Here is a 26,361-nt window from a genome sequence, read left to right as displayed (position 1 = left end):
TAAACTACACTTGACGTTCGCGCTCATCAAGTGAAACGTGGCGACTGCATTGCCATTCTACTCGGCGCTTTGCCTGAATTTGATAGCCAGCATTAAACGCAGGTTGAAGTCAAACGTGGCCGTCGTATAGGGGGGTACTGCAGTAACTTCGAACACACAGGGTTCATTAAATAATTTCGCGTATACATCGAAACGGCGCCGTCGCTGTCAGGCGTGTTCCCACGTCCTCTGGCTAAGGCACCTAACGCCTAATCACGCTAGCACGTGGGAATAAAATGAATTAAACGGATGCATTAACAAATACATAGAGACATAGGTAAAAGCCAGAAATGTTGACAAATCGCTACAGTTCTTTATTCGCCGCTTTCTGGTGGCTCAGTCATGTGGATCTCTGAGCTGAAACCACGGACTTGCACAAAATGGGAAATGAATGCTAACAGCGGTCGTAACATTTTCTCACTTTGTACATCCGTGACCTTGGTATGCGCCTATGTATTTTCCGAACTAGACCCTCTCGGCAAAGCAGCTTCTAGGACTACTTGGGTTTCGAAGCGGAGTCCCCCTCCACTTGTTGTCTTCGAGTTCCACAGCGCGCGTGTTCGAGACGCGCCGGGACTTTGCGTTGCCATAAGGAGCTGTAGTAACGCGGTATCGTACGACGATTTTCTTTGGTTCCATAGTTTTTTTTTTCTTTATGCGTTCTTGGAGGCTGAAGCGCCGGCACGCGCATGACGTCTCCAAGCGTAGCCAATGACGGCGGAACACGTGCAGCTCGTGGCGAAGCATATGAGCGAATCACGGAGCGGAAAAGGTCACTATAAAAGAGTAACAACGCAGCCTTTTTGCCTTTCTCCAGCTTCTCGGCAGGCAGTCAAGACGCCCGTTCCGGTGACTGTCATTTGTGTTTGTGGCCTGCTATCTAAATGGGGAAAGGAAAGCGCAAAGACAAGAAGAAAAACGACTCAGCTGGTGGACCTCCAGGTGCGTAGCGAATTTCCTTTCCGTTCTGTGGCCTCCGCCGCTGTCGTTTGGGCGCTCGATCTCTTTGTTCATCTGGCGTCACATGGTGGTCGCTTTAGGCCTAACCTCGTTGGCTAGGATGATTGTGTTCTAAAGTAATAAATTTTTGCGAGAAGGCTGAATGAAATTCACGAGCTTCGTTACCCGTTTGTTTTCGCTATCATGCACCGTCATTTTTGAGCGTGAGTGACCGTGACTTGAGAGAAAAAAAAAATGCCTGGTTTGGTTGAGCCGAAGCGACCTCGAGAGCCTTTATATCGCGTTAAGGTTGGTTCACGTGCAAGCGACTGAGCGAATATAGCGATTGAGCAGCGCGTTGCAGTGAAAATTTTTGATATTTTTGGAACCTCTTCACTCTGGCCGCTTCCCCCGCCGCGATTGCTCGAAACGGCTTTGTGCGCCGTGGCGACAGAAATCAATAGCGTTTCCGCTTGTATGTGAAGTAGCGTTTGGATTGCGTACGTCGCAATAGCTTCGGGTTCGCGCGGCCCTTTGCGCATCTCCGGTCCTCGTGGTTCTTACAGTGTCGCCATATGCAACGCCGGTAATGGGCGCGTTGCCCTCGGGCTGAGAAGAGCCTTGCTTTGTTCGAACAAAGCGCGCATGCTTAGTGAAATGGCAAAGCCTTCAGCTTGCTCAAGCTAAAACCTGCGTTGTGGACAATGCACTCTTTCGAAATAATTAATATTAGTATCTCTTGTTAAGACCACCAACGTTTTGCATTGATGCTGCAGTCTAGGGAAAATATGACCGAGCCGTAGCATTGCTCTACGACAGAATGTGTTCGCAGTGAACAAAATTACTAACATCCAGGGATGCTACCAACGTCAGTGCTAACAGATTACGTGAAATACCTGACCGAAGCGCATAACCCAATACAAAGGATCGCGTCGCTTCGCATCACGTCGTTTTTTTTTTTTGATAGAACTAATAAAAGGGGGTCCAGCCAAGACGCGCATTTGTGACCGGCGGCGCGTTCCTGCCGAGAATGCATTGCCGAACGTTCGCCTTGCGCATGCGCACTGTGCGTCTCGCCGCTCCTCGAGCACGCGCTTCTGCACGCGTCGCCCGTGCGCCTGTGTGTTCCGGCCATGCTGCTGACCTGAAACGGAGCAGGTGCTGTGGAACGCTCTTCCGCTTGATGAGTGCCTTGATCCACGGCACGTTTCCGAGCGCTGCCGTCTCGTTTTAGTCCGTTCTTGGTGCATAGCAACACCTCCGTAGCTCCGCACCCTAATCCCCTAAGCGCATTTACGATTTCTATATGGTTTATTTGGGTTTAACGTCCCAAAGCGACTTAGGCTATGAGAGCCGCCGTAGTGAAGGGCGCCGGAAATTTCGGCTACGTTGGGGTTCTTTAACATGCCCTGACATCGCACAGAACACGGGCCTCTTGAATTTCGCCTCCATCGATATTCGACCGCCGCGGCCGGGATCGAGCCCGCGTCTTTCGGGTATCGCGTTTGAGCGTCATTAATCTGTTTCCACTGCATTTTTTGCTTGGGCTATCCGGATTACCCACCGCGGTGGCTCAGGGATTAGGGCGCTCGGCTACTGATCCGGAGTACCCGGTTTCGAACCCGACCTCGGCGGCAGCGTTTCGATGGAGGCGAAACGCAAAGGTTCCCGTGTGCTGTACGATATTATTATGTACGATTATTCCGGAGCCCTCCACTACAGCACCTCTTTTTTTTCCTTTCTGCACCCAGTCCTTCTATCCCTTCCCTTACGGCGTGCTTCAGGTGTGCACCGCGATATGCGAGACGGTTACTGCGTCTTTTTTTTTTCCTCAAAAACCAATTTTCAATTTTCAGCAAAGGTCTGTCTTTCCCTGGATTGTGGTCGCTGTTTATCGCGACTGCGTCTCTCCTGTTTCTAGGTAAGAGTGCGCACTCTATGGGGCTGCCGGATGAAATCAAGCCGGCTTAACAGCTTGGCGTCCCGCTGTGTGGTGCGATGAGTGGCAGGGTTTTGTTGTTGTTGTTGAGACTTAGGGAAGAAAGAAAAGTTCCCGGACCCGCCCACCGGCTCAAGCTGATCCACAGTAGCTACCACGTGCAGGTAATCACTGCCACGTGAGGATAATCGCTGCTACGGGCAGACATTTGGAGAGTTAAACGATATTTGAGAGAAAAGATTGGCAGAAAGGACTCGCAACAGCCGCCTCATCTGAAGCGATGACGACGGTTTAGCAACAGGTACCCCCGGTGGCAAGCAGCCCTCGCCACATGTGCGGCAGCCCCTACATCGCAGCTCAATAGGGCCGGGCAGCCATCTAATCGTCCCCTTCCTGTGAAGGGAATGCTTTACTACTACCTTGCGTAGCTGCTTCGCCGTATAGGAGAGTTTTACCTTGAACCGAGGAGAAACCACGTGACAGCTATGACGTCATTCAGCCGCCACCGCCGCGTTCATTGTGATCACTGCAATTGGCGTTGACGATGTTCTGGACTCCGTCGATTTCGAGGAAAGGCAGGGATTTGGGGAAACGTTTCCCACAACCAGCATGTGTTGACATTCTCCGTGACAGCAAGCGTTATCCGCGGTACGAAAGGTGCATGCTTTACGCCTGATATATAAATGAAAAAAAAATGGATGCCCCATTATAGTTGTCCGGACCCGTGGAGTATCTCTTACGGGTCCAAGTTGGACTTATTTTTGGAAATGTGGCGGGGAGTTTGAAGGATGCTTCTTTCCCGCCACCGGTTGGCCCGGTATTGCACTACCTCTGGGATCGGCCTTGTCTTTAGCGCGTCTTTACTATCCTGTCTTTCTGTCCCATCTTTCAACTCTCCTACTATCTGCACGTGGTAGCGATTGTGGCTCGGCTTGAGCCAGTGAGCAGGCCTGTGCACTTTCCTTCTTCCTGGCAGTAACAGACAGACAGACGACCCATTACAACAGACGGTAAATCGGAATTTGAGCGCAGCTCTTCGCAAGCCGCTTGCTACCGCTTGGCAGGTTCCTGTTGCGTTGCTAGCGACCCTCCGGCATCGTCCCGTAGCAGCCGCCTTCCGGCTGTCCATTCCTCTCGCCGTGTCAGGTGGCGCTTCGCTCTGCTGCTACCTGCCAACACGTCACCTGTCACACTGAGTAACACGCCACCTGTCAAGTAGCATATGTTACACCGACTACGACGCGGAACGCAGGAACGGGCTTCCCTTTAAAAGTAGGGAAACTAAAGAAGTCACTGCAGTTGAACACGAAGCGAAAAGCTTCACCACGTTTGGTAAAACAGTCGTCGCATAGGCCGGAGAATGGCCTCCAATGACCTTCAGCCCAACTACGTTAGCCATGTATGACCGTACGTGGTACAGTTATGGCGTGGAACTTTTGACCTCTGCCCTTGACCCATGACCTTTCGCTGACCTTTGATCTTTGACCTTTGACATTAGGTGACATTTGGGTTCACCTTTGACCCTAAATACATTTGATGGGGGTGTAAGACCATGAGATACTACGTCTAAGCCACGTGGTCGTGTGGGTACGTACTGTAGAACGGCTGTCCATGCACGCGCTGCCGTGGACGAGCCTCAGGTGCTTAGCAAGCGTCCTTGTTTTCGCTGAATTCCAGGGTTAGCGAAGTTAAATTTAAAATTGTTTTTTTTTGTTAAGTATACAACTAGAAGGAAAGCGTGCGCGTGTGTCGCAAATATATTGAATCCGCAGCGGGACATTTGTTGCTTCTTCGTTGCTGTGGGGGGAGGGCTGATCACATTTGTGTGAAAATTAAGAGCCTGTGCGATAGCTAGGGCCTCGCACTCAGTTCTTCCGTGCAAAGGGTATACGACGCTGTTTGGGGGCGCTGCGTGTTTAGTCGTGTGTAGTCACGGAGCATGCCATTGTCGGCTTGCACAGCGTCTTAGTTGGGACGGCTATTGCGACGTATGCTCTCGTCCACAGTATACTGAATTTTCGGTCACTGACCATGTCAGATATGTTAGCTGAAGTCAGCTGACCACATTCACATGGTCAGTAAACCGAAGATTCATTCTGCTGACCTGACCAGACGGCATACCGTCAAACCCTCGACTAGGTACTCTATACCATCTGTCTTTTACTGTTGAGCAGACAAGGGAAGGGACAAGTGGTGCTCGTTATGACATACATGACGCCAACAGTGACCGAACCAAGAAGCATAGGGGATGTTTTTTTTTAATAATATGTGGTGTTCATCCGTGGGGGCTTAATACGGCAAAAACTTGTTAAAGAGTCTGGGTCCTTGGAGTACGCCTTCATCGCAGAGGACAGCTTTGAAGGCACCTTTAAAGTGCTTGAAGGACTCAGGACTGAGTGCAAGATTGTGAACAATCAGTGTGTGCCCTGTGTACCCTGCAAGTAACGGCCGACGGACACGTGGAAAAGTTATCATATCCCTTTATTCTCTTCCTTTTGTCTCTCCCTCCGTTACACTTCCCACGTGTAGGGTAGCATACCGGGTGTTGCCTAGTTAACCTCCCTGCCTTTCTGTCTTTCTCTGTCTCTCTCTTTGCGACGTTAAACCCCCATGGAAAAAAACGAAACTTTTTAAATATAATTGATTATAAAGGAGACGGAAAACAACCACATGCCGCCGTTGGTATCCGAAACCCACTAACTCTGAATTTAGCGTCCGGTGCTCTACCAACGGAGCTCCGGCGACGGCTGTCCAGTCTTCAGCTTTCGGCTGTGTATATATGCGTGTCGTAACGATCGCTATGATCGCAAACGCAGCAGATTTATCAACGCTACGTTAAACGGGCATTTTCGGCTCGCAGCGGTGCCTTCGGCCAGCGGTGGCAATCAAGCCACTGCTCCTGCTCCGTCGCCCGCCGGTGCCACCGCTCCTGCTCCGTCGCCCGCCGGTGCCACCACTCCTGCTCCGTCGCCCGCTGGTCCGTCGCGGGTTTCGTTCGCGCAAGCACTACAGCACGGCGCTGCGCCCAGCCCGCAGCCGCGCGCCGTCAGCCGCGGCCCGACCCCTGCAGCGGAGCCCAGAGCTCAGCCCACCGCGCAGCCCAGAGCTCAGCCCACCGCACAGCCCACCGCTCAGCCCACCGCTCAGCCCAGCGCCTACCGTCCCAGCTACGGGGCCGCCGCCGCCGCAGGTGACGCCAAGGTAGCGGCCAGCAGCCCGCGGCCTGCATCCGCAGCAGCCGCCGTGAGTCGCAGTCAGCCGGCGGCAGTTGCCCTACCACCGTCGCCACCATGTACGCCGCCCGTTGCGGTAACAGAGCGGACCTCCGAAGCTGGAGACCAGGCCACTCCAGGCGACGATGTCAGGATCAAGGTGCGTACTGTTTTCCGAAAAGGGCATCAACTTGGGCCATGGCATGTAGCTCGTTTAACCTCGTTATAACAAAGTAGAAAGTTCGTTCGCGGCTGTTACTTCGTTATATGCAGTGTTGACCGAGCTTCCAAGGGGAATCGTAATTCCTTCGTTATATCCATTATTTCGTTATAAACCATGCTGTGCAGCTTGTTATGCCAGCGGTCCATATACAGTTGGACCTTTTTAAAACGGTTGAACCTCTTTACCACGAAGTTGAAAGTTTCCGGCGATAACTTCTTTGTAAGCGTAGCTTCATTATAGCCCCTGTTGGCTGAGCTTCCACGTGCAATCATAATTTGTTCGTTATATCAGTTGTTTCGTTATAAACCGCTTCGTTACAAAGGGCTTTAACTGTTAGTTTCAAGGCAAGAGGAAACATCACCTTTCCAAAACATCGACTTGCACACACGGTACGAGAACCAAACCCCAGTATAATACAACTCAAGAACGAATCAGCATATGCCTCTTGAAAGAGGCCCTGCAGCCAAAGGCGTCGACTGGTTCTCATGACTTCATGGTTAGTCAATCCTCTTGGACCTGCGTGACATCTCAGGGAGTGGCATATGAAAGGAGATGAACCACCGTTTAATCAGATTGAGAGCGGCGTCCGGAGAATCGGCCGACGCCGTTGGCTGCAAGGCTTCCTTGGTAGGGCATCCGTCGCTTCTTTCTCGAATTGCAGCCGACTATGCAGGGCTTAGCTTTTACTAACAAAAAGTTCTGTGGGTAGCAAGCATCGTGTTAGTGATTGACGTATAGGGCGCTCTGGAAGTGAAACATCAGATTTAGCCGCTGAGAAAGTCAAGATAGAGAACAACGTTTGGGAACCGCAATGGGTTCCTTGGTCAACAATGAGATAGACAAGGCGAGTGGGCGAAATTTAAAAGGAAAGTTTGTGACGTAACGACCGTATTTAGATGAGTGGTTGGAACCTGACCGGCCCCGCCGCGGTGGCTCAGTGGTTAGGGCGCTCGACTACTGATCCGGAGTTCCCGGGTTCGAACCCGACCACGGCGGCTGAGTTTTTATGGAGAAAAAACGCCAAGGCGCCCGTGTGCTGTGCGATGTCAGTGCACGTTGAAGATCCCCAGGTGGTCGAAATTATTCCGGAGCCCTCCACTACGGCACCTATTCTTCCTTTCTTCTTTCACTCCCTCCTTTATCCCTTCCCTCACGGCGCGGTTCAGGTGTCCAACGACATATGAGACAGATACTGCACCATTTCCTTTCCCCAAAAACCAATTATTATTATTATTAACCTGACCGCGGCAGCTGCGTTTCGATGGAGGCGAAGCGCTGAGGCGCCCGCGTGCTGTGCGATGTCAGTGTATGTTAAAGATCCCCAGGTGGTCAAAATTATTCCGGAGCCCTCCACTAGGGCATTTATTTCTTCCTTTCCTCTTTCACTATCGCCTTTTTCCCTTCCCTTACCGCGCGTTTCAGGTGTCCGCCGATATGTGAGAAAGATACAGCGCCATTTCCTTTTCCCGAAAATCAATTTTCAATGTTCACAGTTTCTTCTGTGATGTTCAGGGCCTCAGTCGTCGCCTGGATAAAGGGTGGCTCGAAGAATTGGTGCTTCGTCAAGTTTAGCCTTTGGGGCCAGTACTTACGCACCCGTGGCCGAGTGTTGTGTTGCCAACGTGTGAAATTCTTTTTATAGTGGAAGCTTTACTGGCCGCAGGTTAAGCAGTTTCGCGTGATTCCTGGAGAGCCGTGCTGCGCATGCACGAGGAGCAATGACGACACACGGCGCATTTCTCTCTCTCTCTCTCTCGATCCCTACTCACTACTGCGCATGCGCCACTAGTAGCACCAAGCCACAGGTGTTCCGCCGCTGTGCACCGCAGCACATTTCCTCAAAATCCAACTTTAAATTTAGTTTCTTCTTTCCCTCCCTCCTTTATCCCTTCCTTCACGGCGCGGTACGGGTGTCCACCACAGTGAGACGGTTACTGTGTCATTTCCTTTCCTCAAAAACCAAATAAAATAGTGAGCCGGCGGCGTTCATAGAGTTCATTAGCGTTGACAACTTTGCAAAGACCGTTCATTTTCACGAAAGGAAACGCGAGCTAACGGCTCCGTGGGTCAGTGGAGATCTCAATCTAGCTTTTCGCTTTGTATATCCTGGATTAGCCGAGCTAATCCAACCCGCCGCGGTGGCTAAGTGGTAAGGGCGCTCTGCTACTGATCCGGAGTTCCCGGGTTCGAACCCTACCGCGGCGACTGCGTTTTTATGGAGGCTAAACGCTAACGCGCCCGTGTGCTGTGCGAAGTCAGTGCACGTTAAAGATGATAGCCTTAGCTGCTTATACGCTGTACAACTCAATACAATACACTGCAATACAATGCGCCGAACCGGATTTTTTTATGTAGCACAGTACGTGTGAATTCAAAATAAATATTTCCATGATTACTAGATCCCAAAACTCATCACGCGGAAGAAAATTTTCATTTTTGATATCAAACGATTCTAGGCTTAAACCTTGGCTGTATTAAAAGTTTTGTTTTATGCCGGAATTCTGACCCACTGCGGTGGCTCAGTGGTTAGGTCGCTCGGCTACTGATCCGGAGTTCCCGGGTTCGAAACCATCCGCGGCGGCGGCGTTTTTATGGAGGCAAAACGGTAATAATTTTAATGGGTTTTGGTTGAAAGGAAATGCGCAGTATCAGTCTCACATATCGTTGGACATCTGAACCGTGCAGTAAGGGAAGGGGTAAAGGAGAGAGTGACAGAAGAAAGGAAGAGATAAGTGCCGTAGTGGAGGGCTCCGGAATAATTTCGGCCACCTGTGGATATTTAACGTGCACTGACGTCGCACAGCACACGGGCGCCTTCGCGTTTTTCCTCCATAAAAACGCAGCCGCCGCGGTCGGGTTAGAACCCGGGAACTCCGGATCAGTAGCCGAGCGCTCTAACCACTGAGCCACCGCGGCGGGTAAACGCTAAGGCGCCCGTGTGCTTTGAGACGTCAGTGCACGTTAAAGATCCCCAAGTTGTCGAAATTATTCCGGAGCCCTCCACTACGGCACTTCTTTCTTTTTTTTCTTCTTTCACTCCCTCCTTTTCCCCTTCCCTTACGGCGCGGTCAAGGTGCCCAACGGTATAGGAAACAGATACGGCGCCATTTCCTTTTCTCAAAAACCGATTAATTATTAATATTATTGGGCAAATCCACATTAAATTTTCTGGGGGGGGGGGGGGGCGGAAGAAATTGGCGCAGTACCTGTCTCTCATATCGGCGTACACCCGTACAGCGCCGTAAGGAAAGGACAAAGGGGCGGGGAGTGAAAGCGGAAAGAAAGAAGTGCCGTAGTGGGGGGTTCCGGAATGATTTCGACCACCTGGGAATCATTAAAGTCCACTGACATCGAACAGCACACGGGCGCCTTAGCGTTTCGGCTCCATCGAAACGCAGCCGCAGCGGTCGGTTTCGGACCTGGGAACGCCGGTTCAGTGACCGAGCACTCTAACCACCGAGCCACCGCGGTGAGTGCATTGTCTTTTTTAGTCACTCGTTAAATGCTCTTTTACTCGAAGTGAAATGGTGCACCGTCGAGCCCAAACATCCACTCTGGCGAACTGATGTTTCCTTGGGCTGCAGCTGTTGATTTTTATAAATTATGCGCCTGCACATTCTCAATTCACAGAAAAATTCGTGTGAATGTTGTTCATCTTTCGCTGTTAATGGCCAGCTGCGGCGTCTTTTGTTGGCCTCCACGAATGCCGAAATTTCCACGGTAATTCCTTGTGCCGAGCTTCGCCGCCGGGCGTCGGTTTGTTTCAGCACGAATAATTAAATTTTTCCAATTTTGTCGCCCCAATCGGGACGATTTCTGAGGGCGACCTTGCACGTGTGACGTCACCAGCTGCATGCCCTTCGATATTTGCTTGGAGTTTGCGCAAGAAGAAGAAAATGAAGACCTTTGTTTTTGGTCATTTCACACAAACAGTGGTCTGTCGCTTACAGTCTCCAGTTTAGTCAGTCAACGCGCCGAAAGTTTTTGTTACAGTAATGTATGCATGACAAGCTTCTACCTTGACGTCATTCTTTGGGAGAAACCCAGTTTTAGTTTCGGCGTTCTTTGCTTTTGCTGGTTTAAAGGGCTTCTACTCAGGATTTTGAAAAACGCTTTTAAAGGCACAGAGAATTGACTCCCAAGAAATGTTATGCGAATAGGAACACAATACCACGTCTAAAACATTCAAACTCGCCCACAGTTGCCCTTTGAGTGGTTCAGAAACCTTGGAAGAAATACTTGAGCTCTTGCGCTATCATGGGCTGGGTTCCCTGAATAAATAAATTAAGGCACAGAAAGAACTAGTACTTACTGTCTCGCTTTTGATGTACACCACAACCACGCAGTCCGTTTCCTTGATTTTGCAATCGACCCGATCGTCCCTGTAATATGTGCTCAAGATAGAACAAGGCTTTGAAATACCTTCCGAGGAAAGTACAGGGTAGGTCAAAAGTTCCCAGGCCATAGGGTCTGCTTTTGAGCTGTATAATCAGGCAGACATGACACACCCAAAGACTCAAAATATCCGTAGAGGGCGGAAGAGGTATCATTATATACTCTGCGAACCTTGATAGCTTTAATCGCACCTTAAATGCCGCGATATACCGATGAAAGAAGCAAGCCCTGTGGCCCCGGAACTTTTGACCAACCGTGTACATAACCTCGCTCAAGTACTACGAGCTTTCGTCATAAACACCTGAACCATATATTCCTACATTGAGCGCAGAACCCACAATCCCGAGCGAAGGTTGGCGAGCTCCTTACAGCGACTTTTTCACGCCCGTGCATTTCTCCGCCTCGCGCTCCTGCGTATTTTTGTTCAGATGTGTCTGTCGGTTAGATTCAGAAGTATGGCAGCTATTGTGGCCGCTGCCAATAATAAGTGTCGTTTCGGCGGTTCAGGAAGCCCTCCCCCCCCCCCCCCCATTACCGGGAAAATTCCCGAACGCGTCTGCAGCCGGCGGTGGGGCCGAGTGGGTAGGGCTGGCTGAAAGAGCGCCGACCTGTGAGCATGAAAAGAGTGATGAAAGGAGATAGAAAGGCTAGAAGACGCTGAAATTTAGATATTGACTGCAGATAACTTCGCTTGCACGAAACATTTAAAACATTCTCAGGGGAGGATATTAATGTTCAAGCGCCGTCCTTTAATAGGCTCGCTACAACACACGGGGTGCAGGAGGCTTTCCCCGTTAAGACTCACCGGAACCGGTCCTGCACTGTAGTGTAGATCGAAGACCATTCGGCCAAACATGTGTGACGCTCAACACACGAAACAGTGCGTGCATACTTACTTCTTCATGCCCTGCTCTAATTACCACCAATCACGGCGCAGGAGCTCGAGCGAACCCTGCCCTCTCACTTCCCGCGGCGGCCCGCCCACGGCCAGCTGGGCCGGACCATACAACTTCTTGCCAACCACTTCAGCATTGAGATACCGACCGGCAGCGTCTACCACTACGACGTCGACATCTCATCGGAGACTGCCCAGGAGACCAAGGTTCCTGAGCAGAAAAAGTACCGATGCCTCAGTACAAAGATCAACAGGATAGTCATCGAGCTCCTAGTAAAGAAGTACCGGCAAGACCTGGCCAACTGCATCCCGGCTTTCGATGGCCGCAAGAACCTGTACACGCGCCGTCAGCTCAACTTCCGCGAGCGGACATTCACAGTCGACCTCGAAGAAGACCAGAGAAGCCAGAAGTTTACCATCAAGATCCAGTATGCAGCCACCGTGAACCTGGATGCCCTGCATGGCGTCTTCCAAAAGCGCGTACAAACTGTGCCCCAGGAAGTCCTCCAGGCCATCGACATCGTCTTGAGGCACAGCCCCTCGATCAACCTTGCGCCGGTTGGACGCTCGTTCTTCAGACCGCCGGGACCCAACGAGTACAACGACCTCGGAGGAGGCAGGGAGGTGTGGTTTGGCTACTACACGAGTGTTCGACCCGCCCAATGGAAGCCCATGCTTAACGTCGACATGTCAGCAACAGCATTCTACGAGTCGCTTCCACTGGTAGACTTCATGTGCAGGTTTTTCAGCGACAGCCGGCGTGCGTTGACACCCGCGGACTTACGGTCATTGCGCGACAACCAGTACGTGCGGCTGAATAGGGAGCTCAAAGGACTCCGCGTAAAAGTGACGCACCTTCCCTACCCGCGCAAGTACAAAGTGGTCAAGATCACGAGGGAAGCTGCCAAGGACATCTATTTTGAATCAGAAAGTAGTCAGATCTCCGTCGCCGACTACTTCCAGAGCCGCTACAGGCGCTTGTCGTACCCGAACTTCCCTTGCGTGCAGAGTGGCAGCCCGACGCATCCGGTCTACATTCCTCTGGAGGTGTGCGAGCTGGCCGAAGGCCAGCACTGTCGGAAGAAACTCGATGAGATTCAGACCGCCGAGATGATCAAGCGCACGGCCAAGCCCCCAGCCAAGCGCTTCCTGGAGATTCGTCAGTCTGTGCGCGACATGGTCAGCACCTCGGAGAAGTACCTGCGAGAGTTCGGCGTCAAGATCAACTCCGAACCCACTCAGGTTGTGGGCAGAGTGCTCGACCCGCCAACTCTGGTTTTTGAGAACAACACCATGTGCAAGCCACGCGACGGTACGTGGGATCTCCGAGGGCAGCGTTTCCGCAAGGCGATGTCCATGACACAGTGGATTGTTCTCAACGTGAGCCGCTTCGCGCACAAAGACTGCCTGGACAACTTCATCAAGATGCTGATCCGCATCGGCCAAGAACTGGGCATGCGCATTGCGCAGCCGCTTGCGGTTATCACGTTCGACACATACCGCCAGCCCATGCGGACCGTTCTCATGGAGCAGCGCCAGCAGTACCCGCAGTTGGAGATGGTTGTGGCTGTGATAACAAAAGCCACAAACTACGCTGAGATCAAGCAGGTGGCAGAGACTGAGCTCTCCCTGCGCACACAATGCATCTTGGACAACAACGTGATCCAAAAGTGTAATGCAGCGCTCATCCAAAACCTGTGCCAAAAGATCAACGCCAAGATGGGCGGCATCAACAATAGTCTCCTGATGCAGGAGAAGCCAAAGCTATTACATTGTCCCGTGATCGTCATCGGAGCAGACGTGTCGCACCCATCGCCTGGAGACAAGATCAGGCCATCCATCGCCGCGTGCGTCGGAAGCCTAGACCCTGTACCGTCCAAGTTTCACGCCACCATTCGGGTACAGATTGAAGACTCCAAGGCTAAGGCACGTGTGGAAATCATCAAGGACCTGAAGGACATGATCAAGGAATTGCTAATGGTTTTCTACCGCACCACCAGGTACAAGCCCCAGCGGATCGTCTTCTACAGAGACGGAGTGAGCGAGGGGCAGTTCTTGGAAGTCCGTAACCATGAGGTAAGCAACTGCGCCTACTACAATACTGTGCCCACTAAACGCTCATCTTGTTAAGACAGCTATACCGCATTCAATGCCGCTAGCGTCATTGGATAACCTTTTGTGTTATGACAAGCGGACTCTCTGTGCATATACGTAACGGCACCGAATAGATCTCCACAGCGCTATAATTTCAGGACATTCGGGACATTCATTTCTGGAGACGTCTTCTCGGTGTTAGTTGACGTCAGCTTGATCGTTTCTCTTCAAAAGGTGGTAAACATCCAAGACTGAGGCTTGTGGTTGGGTTTTGTGCGTGCCCGCTCCGTGTCTCACCCCTTTTACGCTCGGGCGATATTAACGGCTGTGCAGTTGACCGTCCGTTGAACTGAACGACAGTTAGAGGTGCTATACCAGTGCCACAAGGTCATGTTTAATGTCATTAATTACTTAGTGATCAAGTTTTAACGCCATCGGAACAGTGTCACGTACTCGTATTGAATGGCATTAAACATACTAACTGCCGTTTGCGACCTACTGAGTTCGCCACAACTCATTCGCCCGAGCAGTGTATACTCTTATCCCCATTCCGCATGCAGAAAGATATGCAACTTTTTTTGTGAGAAGTTACTATCCTGTGGATAATGGTTTATTCATAAAGAGCACCATTTTTACCAGCAATTCCGAAGTACTGTTAGCCTGTGAGCTAGCTGGCACGCGAGTTCTACTTTTGCAAGTTGTCAAGCAAGAACAGTGGCATTTTCTACAAATTTATTTTTATATTATATTTGAATGACATTCTGAGATACTGGCTCATTGACACTGTTTATTTTCAGGTGATTTTTTACTCCCTTGAAGGCGTTATCATCACCGTGAATTTATTTATTTATTTATTTATTTATTTATTTATTTATTTATTCATTCATTTACAGATACCTTACAGTCCTCAGGAGAGGCATTGTGTGTGTGTGAGGGGTGGGGGGGTCAAATACTGAAATTTGTACAACATAGCTTAGAAATAAAAAAATCATATAGTAAAAGTACATCAACCGTTTTTTTCTATTTCTCATTCGTTGATGCTTTCTTGTAAAGCAAGGGTTAGATTTATGATGTGATAGCGTGATAAGCGGGGCATGTTTGGCTACTATTTCTGCGATCTTGTCTCTAAATTGAACCTGCGGTTATCTTCTACTGACCTGTCTTGAAAAGATGGCGCCAGGATATTATCAGAAAACACTTGAAGTTCGTCATTTATTTGATTGTAATCTCCTCTGTTATAGTGGCGAATCTGTAATGTAAATATATCTGTCAATAATAATGTCAATAAACCTGGACGTGTACTGCCAGCTCCGAAAATAATGGCATAGGCAAACTTAAGGCTACAAACATCTGCGGTTATTTCTAGTGCGCGTGTGGCACGGGTAATAAAAGGCAGCGCCACCTGCTGTTGAGATCTCAGCTCAGTAGGGGTTGTAGTTAGACCAGTCTACTGACCCACTGCTTCGGCCGAGTGGGCGGCATTTCCGGCTGCCACATCTTGCTATCCTGGCTAATATAAGTCTCACTAAGAACCAGGCGGCTTTTCCCCCTGAAAGGACTCTATTGCAGCCAACGGCGTAGACCATTTCTCATGAGCCTCCTAAGGTAACCATGTAGGAAGTGGCAAAAGGAAGGGGTTAGTCTCCCCCCTCACATGAAAGACTATTGTCAATGTCACCACGCTCGCTGCATTGTCCACCTTGCAGGTTCGTGAAAACCAGCTGGCGCCATTGACTGGAAGGGGTTTCTTTTGCGGGGAAAAGCGGCTTCATTCTTTAGTCGTATCCAGAAACAAAAATGCCGCGAAGCGGTACCAGGAAAACAACGGCTGAGCGGTGAAGCCGGACGTTCCTCTACTGAATTTTCTTGGCTCTGTGTGGTTGTTCACTAGCGGCATACTCAAAAGCCAACCTTGCACGGAAATTTTGGTTGAGTGAAGTAGGGAATCAATTTTTAGAGCTATGTATAAACCGATCACGTGAACCAGAATGTGAACCCCGTGAACTCAATTTAGCGGAGTGTGCCGAGTAACTGCAACCGACTGTTATTCATTTCAGCGTCAGTTGGAAAAGCTGCACTTCCGTTGAACTGAACGGTAGCTGAAACTGCTCCTTTAACCAGAGTACTACCGATAACCGCATTCCTAAAAAAAACGCTGTTCTTCGCCGTACAGTTTTTCTTAAACTGCAATTGTGTAAGATAGGACAGCATAGTTCGTGAAGGCCCAAAGTGTTTTGTTTGCATTCTGTACCAAGTATGTATCGTGATTCGTCGAATGGCCTTTAATCCCTGACCAAGTTTTTCTTTGTTTCCGCTCTCGAATCTCTCAGGTGAGCGCCATCCGGCTGGCGTGTGCGGAAATGTGTCCCACCGAGACCTACGAGCCACCACTGACGTTCATCGTGGTCCAGAAGCGGCATCACACGAGGTTCATGCCCGCCAACGACCGCGACGGCGTGGGCAAGTGTCGCAACGTCCCACCAGGCACGACCGTAGACTCGGTGGTCACGCACCCGCTGGACTTCGACTTCTTCCTCTGCAGCCACTTCGGCATCCAGGTGGGCGACCGCTTCTCCGCTCTTGTGGCTATTGTGAGCGGGAACAAATGGTCTGCGGTGTTGTCGTTTATGAATTTACGGAGGAAATAGTCCGGGCGCCGGCGTCGCCACAGTCGCGTCGCGTTGTTAGTGCGCTACAAATACCAGGAGCGCCTGCGGTAGAGGCCTTCCGCATCTTGAGAAAACGGAAGCATGGCCTCCGAGATCGCCTGCGCGTAAGACCGTGACGGAAGCTTTCCACGTCACGTTGAGGCCACCAGGAGCGCAGTGAGTGACTTTGACGTCATCGTTCGTCCTTGAGGAAGCGGTATCGGAAGTTGCGCAAGGGGGACCTCTAGGGTCAGCGCGGAATGATGCTCTCACGTGGATGTGGTCATTAGCGTTTATTTTGGGAGTGGCGTCTACTGAAACAATGAATGCATAAGGTTAGGTGAAAAGAGAAGCGCTTGATGTTCGGCTGGGCCTGGTTGCTCGTACGTTAAAACGGGACGCGGCTTTGAAGTCTCAAAAAACGGCCAAAAAATTGATTTTTTTTAAATAGTCGCGTCGGCTTGTATGCCTCGTTTTTTAAGCTGTCCCGAAGTCGGGACAGCGACATAGATGACGATGACCGACCAATGCACTGATGACAGCCAACCAGGAAATAAAAGTTATTCACGGTATTTATTGGCTCGAGGGCATTTAAGGCCAAATAAAGCCAGAAACATGTTGTGCATGCAGCATTAGAAGCAGGGCGAGCGCGTGCTGTGCTCATAGGCACTGCCGGTTTTTGTATATTGCGTTTAAACACTCTCCTTCCCACGTAATGTGTGCTAGTAAAATAAGCGTATTTAAACCGCACACACCACGCCACATCACATCGTACCACAAGCAAGACCACACCGCACCACCACACACCACGATACGACGCGACTCAACCCGACACGGCACTCGGAATTCTCGCAAGTGTATAAATGTACTTCTCGGCTCACCCGCAGGGCTCCAGCCGGCCGGCCCACTACTATATCGTGTGGGATGACTCCAAGTTCAGCGCGGACGACCTGCAGAAGCTCAGCTTCTACCTGTGCCACACATACTCCCGGTGTGCAAGGAGCGTGAGCATCCCGGCCCCTGTGTACTACGCGCACCTGGCCGCCTTCCGCGCAAAACACCACATCGCCAGCAAGCTGGAGACGTCCGGCGCGGTCAGCCAGTCGTCTGAGGGCGGCGGGGACGCCGTGTTGACCACTGCCCAATACGTGGAGGCCGTCAAGGTGCTGCAGGAACTGCAGGCCTCCATGTACTTCGTGTAATGGAGGAGGTTCTCCGCTGCCCCTGCATTCCGGTTACGGTGAGCCTGGGGGCGTACCACTGACGTCATACCAAACAGTTCTGGAGAAAGCCTCTTCCAACGGGAAAGCGTTTAAAGGCATTTTCAGGGAGGGTGTTACATAGGGTATAGGGAGGGTATTATGAGCGCAGTGTTCCTCATATATTGTAAGATTCTACTACAATGATCAATATATCCGCAACCTCCCGCCTGCAGGCTTGCATTTTTTGCTATTAACGTTTTTGCTACAGTCCAAAGCGTTCCTCATTGATTTTCTATTACAGTCTTAACTGCTCGATGCGAGCGATGGGAACAGTATAAAAGGAAGGTTCTTCCAGATATCGGAAGAATGGACCTTGAATATTTCAATACCAGAATCTTACAGTTTCCCAAATTTCATTTTTTGGGTCCAAGAATGTTGGACATGTGCGCAACACGTAGAGGACAAGATATACGTGACACGAAGTGGACATCTTCTCTCGTCCCTCTTGGCGTCGCAGTGTCGTGTGTTCAACGCGCAGGTGAAGCGGTATGCATGGGATGGATGTTAAAGGGCGCCGCTTCACGAATGCCCTACAGCAATTTTTTTAATGCGTTTTATTTCTTTGCGATCGAAAGCGAATGCAAACAATCGGAAACAATGAAATAAGGGTTTTATTTTCTTGAAAGAAATACATGATCAGTTTATTTTGAGTTGTAGGTCCGCGAGCCTGTTATAAGCAATTACGAATCGGTGGTCTTCGTTGTTAGACGCTCGGACTGCCTTTGATTGAAATTTGCCGGAACAATTTTCATGTAGGCATAAGTCTGTCAAGCCGCCACTAATTCTAACTTTTGTTTTCTTGCAGGCTCACAAGGAGAAGGATTTTCTTGTTTTTGTTGTTTCATGGGCTGTTCGAAGAGTGCGGGTGTCAAACATTGCTGTTTGTGTGCCCTGGAACTAAGTTGCAATAAAAAATATTGGCCAAAAAAAGGTGGCCGTTGCATGAGGTTTCCTTTTTTGCAGTCACTGGCGGTTGCATTGGCGAGCGTTGGCCGAAGCCAGTCTGTTCTACTACAACACGTGCTAAAAATGTCATAGGGTTTTAAAACGTAGTTAAACCGAGTAGACGCCCGAAAGCATGTGTTTTTCCTAGTTGGCTCATGGTTTCACTTTGCTGGGATATTGGACTCAGGTTAAGCTCTGATCGAGGTTAAGCTGATCTGATCTGATCGTGCAGCAGATGGAAGTTGATATACACGACAATGTGCAATGGACAGCACGAGTGTGTGTGGCTTTTTGACAGAAGGCGTGATCGGTTGTGGCGATAGCACAGTGCTGTCGTGCAGTGGCCAGCGAAGCTGATTTTTCGCCCGCCGCCGGTTCAACGCCCAGTTCCGTTAATACTTACATCTTATTTCTTCATGCGCCAAGGTTGACACTCAAAGTCAATCTCCGCGCAAACTCGGTCAGCCGATTAGACACCGTGAACTAGTCACCTCCCAAGCAGCGCAGGCAAACGGGCCAATTTTGGGAATGACTCGTTTCACTCTGGTGATAAAAGTTTGCCAATATATTTCCAATATTTGGGCCGATTGGTGGTGCTGCTGAGGTACGCACTAAAACGCTGCTAGTTGCTGCAAGTTGGAACTTTCACGAGCCAAATCCTGGCTGCCGTTCCATTATCCGGCTTGGCGGTTATTCGAACTGAAATAATTGGATATGAAAGTTATATATAATATGGTAAATTCTGGTATGTTGGCGCTATGGAGCTAATACGATCATGCGCCAGGCAAAAGGAAAAACGCGCCATGTTCGCTAAAATGTCAGCGTGTCGATACTTATCCGACTGTGCGGGTCGGCCGAGCTGACCGCAAGCGGCTGCTGGATGCGCATGCCCAGGTCCTGGACGGTGCGGATCAGCATCTTGATGTAGTTGTCCTTGTGCGCAAACCGGCTCAGGCTGAGAACCCTCCAGCGGGTCGTCGTAGCTGCCTTGTGGAAACGCTGGCCCTAGAGTTCCCACGCGCCTACGTGCGGCTTCCTCATGACGTTACCATACACTGGAGATGGAGGGTCGAGCACTGTGCGCGTGAGCTGCGTCGGTTCGGTGTTGATCCTGATGCCGAAGTGTCGCAGCTACTCGCAGCCTGAACGGCTGTTTCAGCTAGTTGATGCAGCACTTTGAGCAAGCACGCTCAGTGGAGAGCCCTAGATAAATTTCCACCACCTGGGGTTCTCTAACACGCACTCGTCCAGATGCATAAACAGAAAATATATCGAGTGCATGCATAAGTATACATTCTCTATGGTGGTCGCCGCGCTGGTTCAGTGGCCATGGCGCTCGAGTGCTGGCCCGAAAGTCGCGGGTTCGATCCCGGGCCCAGCAGTGGATTTTTGGGTGGAGGCAAAATTCTAGAGGCCCATGTACTGTGCGACGTCAGTGCGCGTTAAAAAACTGCAGGTAGTCGAAATTATCCGGAGCCCTTCACTACGGCGTCCCTCTTAGCATGAGTCGCTTTGGGATGTTAAACCCCATAAGCCAAACCATTAAGTGCATAGTACAAGATGCTAGGGGTCACCAAGAAAGCTACTTAGCCATTCCTTTCCTCGATGCTAATTTTCACTTTCCGTATGAGGCGCGTTGTCGCATTGGGCGACGAGTGAATGAACTGTGCCATGCCGTGTGGACCGGGCATGGTGTTCAAGAATTGCGCTAGTGACTCCTGCGCTGAGCTGAAGTGCGGTCGCCGGAGCCTCCCGCCGGCCTGCACCGAGGACTGCCGCACGTGGTGCTTCTGCAAGCCGGGCCTCTACGGGAGCCGCGACGGCCACTGCGTGCGCTGGGAGAAGTGCCTGCCTTCCACTGTGGCAGCCTTCCTCAAGAAGCTCGGCCGAGAATGACTGCGGCGCTTATCGGCGCACCCAGCAAACGGATCGACGGCCTCGCTTCTGTGACGCTTGAAGTCCACGCGGTCATTCCCGGCAGGAAATAGAGAGCGCAATCCGCAAACAGCTACCGTGATCGTCTTCCGTCAGGCTCCACTGCGCGTGCGCAGAACGCCCTGAGGGCGCCAGATGGCGCCACGTGTCTGTCAGCTGCGTGCGCGCCTGCCGAATCACGACCAATCAGCGCGTACGCAGTGGAGCCCCGCTGAAGCGCATCACGTTACGCTACAACTCTCTAATGTTTAGAACGATGTGTGTGCGCAAGCTGTAGACCAGGCTTGGCATAGGCTCTCCGTCTGTTAGTGGCCTGTAATTCCACATGAATAAAGAGGCGTGTCGCAGCTGCGCTCAAAGAAATCAGAGGCGCAGCTGGCACGGTGTGACGTCATCGAAGTCTAATGCTAAAGCAGTGATCACTTTATACGACGATTGACCCGTCAAGGTGCGGGTGTGGTTGGAGCGTTCTGCTGCTGTACTCAAGGTTGCGGGATCCCCTCTCGGCCGCATTTCGATAGCCGCAGTAAGGCGAAATGAAAGATCTCCGGTGTGCTGTCCGACGTAAGAACATGCCAAATATCTTCAGGTGGTCGAAATTAATCTGAATCCCGCCGCTATGGCGTCCCTCTTAGCCCAGCTGCATCTTCAAGAGATAACACATACAGTACCGTGCCATCCATATCTACCTTAGACCAAACTAGTTATACCCGACAAGATGATTGGCGCCATCAATTTAATACTCAGCCAAGAGTTTAGACGGCACACTCTCCTTACTGACACCCCCGTCCCCCTCTACCATATTGCTTAGGGCAGCACAAGTACCGGAACAAGGAAAAGTGCAAATGATTGGGCCACTTCCCTATCGAAATATCCCATGTGGTTTCTTTCATATGTGTCTCGTATGAATTCATATGGGCAGCATAGAGTTATATTTATAAAGTTATGTGCCTCGTATGAACATATATGAACTCAATACCAGTTCGTACGCGTTGCGAATGTCCGGGGTGGACACGTATGTCTCGAGGGAACACACGTACGCGGCACTCGCGCGCAGACAGGAGCTACGATGTGCATCGTATCAGACTACATCTACATCCTGTAAACATTGTCGTTCATGAGTGCCTCGCATACAGCCACGTGTGCTTCGTGAAACGCGCGGAAATGTAGCGACCAAAAGGAAACAAATCCGAGCCAGAGCATGTCAAAGACAAAAAATTTGCCTGGCCTATTTCACACAATATTCTCCTTGTTTCTCTGTTTGTGCCCTCTATCTTGCTCTGAACACTGGTTACCCAAGCTGTCTCTGGTTCGGCGTTTTCAATGTAGTTGAATACACGATTAGTTGGCGGTAGATAAGGCATTCTCTGCTTTGTTGAACCGCTGTAAAGCTACGCAACGAATAACAGGGGTATTTCTTTAGCAGAACTCCGGGTGTAGGAAAAAATACTTCTCCGGTGAGAAAAACCTGTTTCAATGCTTATCGCAGTGCACATCAAGATTTACAGTATCAGTGGAAGACCACTTCTCTAGTTTCATTCTTTAAAAGAGGAAAATAACCTCTGCTCCTCACGTCTTACACACCGGCTGCAAAGTAATGGAGAGGACAGCGTGAGTTTTTTCATACAAAAATAACACAACAGTTCAAAGTGGCCGTCGTGGATTAGTGGATCAATTAAGAAAGAAAAAAGTCGTGGTGAAGTAGTGGTTAGTGTAGTGCGATACGGATGTGAAGGGTGGTGGTACGAGTCACGTTCATCACGATATATTTATTTTTTGCCCAGTACATTTTTTGCATTTTTTAGTTTCCTATATTGTATGGCAGCTAGTTCATGATTTCCATCTTTTCAATTCCAGCCCAGCGTTTCTTTTTCCCAACAGATTTACACCTATGACACGTATGACATATAGGCACGTATCGCATATGTGGGCACGTATTACACATGTTCCATAATCACGTATGGGCTAGACACATATGACCCATATATGTGAGATTTTTCGATGGGGATGGACTAAGCAAACAACGACCTTTGAAGCTGATTTCTCACCTTTGTAAAAAACGATGTATAAAACAGGCCGCCAGGCTCTTTTTCTCTCTCCCTCTTTATTTAGCTCTCCACCTGCGCTCGAATCACTTGAGACCCCTTTTGATGAAGTCAGAGTTTGAGCACTGTCGCGAATAAGATCAAAGCGTTGTCATATGATCACGGGTGAACGCAGGCCCTACTCAGAGACGACAAAAGTAGCGCGAGGCATGTGCAGGGGATGATCCCGTGTCTATGAGCAGGCATAATGGTCGGCATCGGGGTACTTCATAGATAGAGCTCTCGCTGTAACAAGAAAGGAAGGGAAAGCAGTGAAGTCATGTAGTTCAAAGCAGCCGCCGCTCTTTCTTTGGCGTCATTGTAGAAGAAAGGAAGAAAGAGGTGCCTTAGTGGAGGGCTCCGGAATAATTTCGACCACCTGGCGATTTTTAACGTGCACTGACATCGCACAGCACACAGGCGCCTAAGCGTTTTTCCTCCATAAAAACGATTACTTATAATAATAATTGGTTTTTGGGGAAAGGAAATGGCGCAGTATCTGTCTCATATATCGTTGGACACCTGAAACACGCCGTTAGGGAAGGGACAAGGGAGGGATTGAAAGAAGAAATGAAGAAGGAGGGGCCGTAGTGGAGGGCTGCGGAATAATTTCGACCACCTGGGGATCTTTAACGTGGACTGACATCGCACAGCACACGGGCGCCTTAGCCTTTTTCCTCCATAAAAACGCAGCCGCCGCGGTCGGGTTCGAACGATTACTTCGCCGTTTCCTTTCTAGTGGTAGTGGTTTTTCTTTAAAATAATAGTAAAAAGGAAGGAAAAGGTCTTTGCTAGCCCCTGCATCTGCCGTCGATACTGAAGCACCTAAGCTGGGGCGGCGGAAAGAAAAGATAGCACACAGAATTGAGAAATGAAATGAAAGAGGTGAAGGGAGAGGAAGGGAGGATAGGGGGACCGTTTCCTTTTTTCAAAAAATTTATCGTAGCGGCATAGGGTGTCAGCACTTTGCGAACTACACGGCATCGAACAGAAGCGGTCTGGAAGGGTGTTGCGGCAGCCCAATGCAGCGCCATTGGAGTTCCACCCTTATGTAGCGTTCCTAACGTCAAAATGAAAGCAATAAATCAACGCTGCGGCAACGGTATTAAACCATAATATATTGGTCCTAACAGTAAAAAATAAAGAGAACGTTGTCGCGAGGCGTTTCTTTGAAGCTGGCGTTGCTGTGGTAGGCAGCATTGTTGGACCCAGCGGCGCCTCTTTCCCGAACACGAGGTAACGCCCATGTGCTGTGAAATTTCAGTGCTCGTTAAAGGTCCACCCACCGCGGTGGCTCAGTGGTTAGGGCGCTCGGCTACTGATCCGGAGTTACCGGGTTCGAACCCAACCGCGGCGGCTGCGTTTTTACGGAGGAAACACGCTAAGGCGCCCGTGTGCTGTGCGATGTCAGTGCACGTTAAAGATCCCCAGGTGATCGAAATTATTCCTGAGCCCTCCACTACGGCACCTATTTCTTCCTTTCTTATTTCACTCCCTTTTTAATCCCGTCCCTTAGAGCGCGGTTCAGGTTTCCAACGATATACGAGACAGATACTGCGCCATTTCCTTCCCCAAAAAACCAAATGTAATATATAAAGGTCCCCTGGAGGTCAAAATAAATCCGGAACCCTCCACTACTGGATTTCCTTCCTGCTTTCTTTTCGCAGTCCCTCCTTTATCCTTTTTCTTACGGCGCGGTTCAGGTTTCCGCCGAGATTTGAGACATACTGCACCATTTCCTTTCCCCAACAGCCAATTTTCAATTTTCATGGATTGGACTGTAAAACATTTATTGCGCCGAGAACAGATTGCAGGAGCCATACTAAATGGCCGCTAGCCCATGGCTAGCGGCGACTTCATTAGCTCGCTGGAATGTCCATACTTGAATCTTGGGATCCGACCTCACCAGCGCGGCGTCCCACCGCTTGGGAGAAGGGAGCTGTAATAATAATAATAATTGGTTTTCGGGGGAAAGGAAATGGTAACAACTCCGCCTGAAGCGGATCATTTGCGCAGTTTCACAGAATGTGGTCGTATGTGGCCCTTGCACCATATTTATGGCAGTTTGGGTCGTGCTGGCCGGGGGTCCTTGAGGGGAAGCACTGTCAGATTCAGAAGGGAGCGTGTTTGCAGTCGGCGTCAGGTAACTTCCTGCGCTTTTGTTAACAATTTGTGGGGAGGGGCATAAGCACGCCTCTCCAGTCTAAACTGATGGGTGAGGTCATGAAAGGAGATCAACCCGTCCCTCGTGAAATTCGGGTCGGAGGGCGCGCTCACTGCCCGAATGCGATAGCCCACCCTCTTCGATGACATTCTTGCCACCTCTCTCGACGAAGGAATGGGACAAGCTCTTGGCCAGTTCAAGAAAACAACGCAGCTGGCCATCATCACGCGAGCTCAAGAGGCCGCGCCCCCGACTGGAGGCCACACTGCCTCGCACCAGCCCCAACTAATCAATTCCATTCTGTGGCAATAAAGGTGTAACCACCACCCTAATGTAGCAAAACGCTACAGTGATACCAGTGCTTCTATTTTCGAACGGGCGCCGGTTTGAAAGCGGATTGTTCCACCGAGAAGCGAGACAATTACATCGCCGTTTCCTTTCTTCAAAACCAACTTTTCGAAGCCCAGCGCTGCGGCATCAGGTCTCAGCGCTTTGCGAACTACACGACATTCGATCAGAAGCGCTCATGAAGAGTGTGGCGGCAGCACAACGCTGCAGTAACGGAGTTCCATGATCATCTAGCGTTCCTAACATCACAAAAAGGAAGAAAACGTTGTTTGGTTTGGTTTGAGGGGTTCAACGTCCCAAAACAACTCAGACAATGAGAGACGCCGCAGTGAAGGGCTCCGGAAAATTCGACCACCTGGGGTTATTTAGCGTGCTCTGGCATCGCACAGTACACACGCATCTAGAATTTCGCCTCCATTGAAATTCGATCGCCGCGACCGGGATCACACCCGCGTCTGTCGAGTCAGCAGCCGAGCGCCGTAACCACTGGGCCAACGCGGCGGCTAAACGTTGTCACGTGGCGCTTCCTTGATGCTGGCGTTGCTGTGGTAGGCAGCAGTGTTCGACTCAGCGTGGCCTCTTTCCCGAACACTAGGTAACGACAAGCGTTTAAGCTAAATATTTAAACTACACTTGACGTTCGCGCTCATCAAGTGAAACGTGGCGACTGCATTGCCATTCTACTCGGCGCTTTGCCTGAATTTGATAGCCAGCATTAAACGCAGGTTGAAGTCAAACGTGGCCGTCGTATAGGGGGGTACTGCAGTAACTTCGAACACACAGGGTTCATTAAATAATTTCGCGTATACATCGAAACGGCGCCGTCGCTGTCAGGCGTGTTCCCACGTCCTCTGGCTAAGGCACCTAACGCCTAATCACGCTAGCACGTGGGAATAAAATGAATTAAACGGATGCATTAACAAATACATAGAGACATAGGTAAAAGCCAGAAATGTTGACAAATCGCTACAGTTCTTTATTCGCCGCTTTCTGGTGGCTCAGTCATGTGGATCTCTGAGCTGAAACCACGGACTTGCACAAAATGGGAAATGAATGCTAACAGCGGTCGTAACATTTTCTCACTTTGTACGCCCGTGACCTTGGTATGCGCCTATGTATTTTCCGAACTAGACCCTCTCGGCAAAGCAGCTTCTAGGACTACTTGGGTTTCGAAGCGGAGTCCCCCTCCACTTGTTGTCTTCGAGTTCCACAGCGCGCGTGTTCGAGACGCGCCGGGAC

General features: G+C 50.3%; 1 protein-coding gene and 1 pseudogene across 1 annotated transcript; both read left to right on the top strand.

Moving 5' to 3' along the window:
- The first annotated feature begins 897 nt into the window (after positions 1-897).
- LOC144100126 (protein argonaute-2-like) lies at positions 898-18,548 on the top strand. Its single transcript, XM_077633160.1, has 6 exons — positions 898-981; positions 5,778-6,289; positions 11,685-13,718; positions 16,067-16,294; positions 17,272-17,624; positions 18,452-18,548. The coding sequence occupies exons 1-5, from the start codon at positions 924-926 to the stop codon at positions 17,584-17,586; spliced, it is 3,147 nt and encodes a 1,048-aa protein (XP_077489286.1). The 5' UTR covers positions 898-923; the 3' UTR covers positions 17,587-17,624; positions 18,452-18,548.
- Positions 3,626-3,768, top strand: LOC144102815 (U2 spliceosomal RNA; annotated as a pseudogene).
- Positions 18,549-26,361: the final 7,813 nt, after the last annotated feature.

This window comes from Amblyomma americanum, chromosome 8 (assembly GCF_052857255.1).
Source record: "Amblyomma americanum isolate KBUSLIRL-KWMA chromosome 8, ASM5285725v1, whole genome shotgun sequence".
NCBI lineage: Eukaryota > Metazoa > Arthropoda > Arachnida > Ixodida > Ixodidae > Amblyomma > Amblyomma americanum.
Note: the sequence above shows the minus strand (reverse complement) of the source record. Positions and strands in the feature narration are given on the sequence as shown.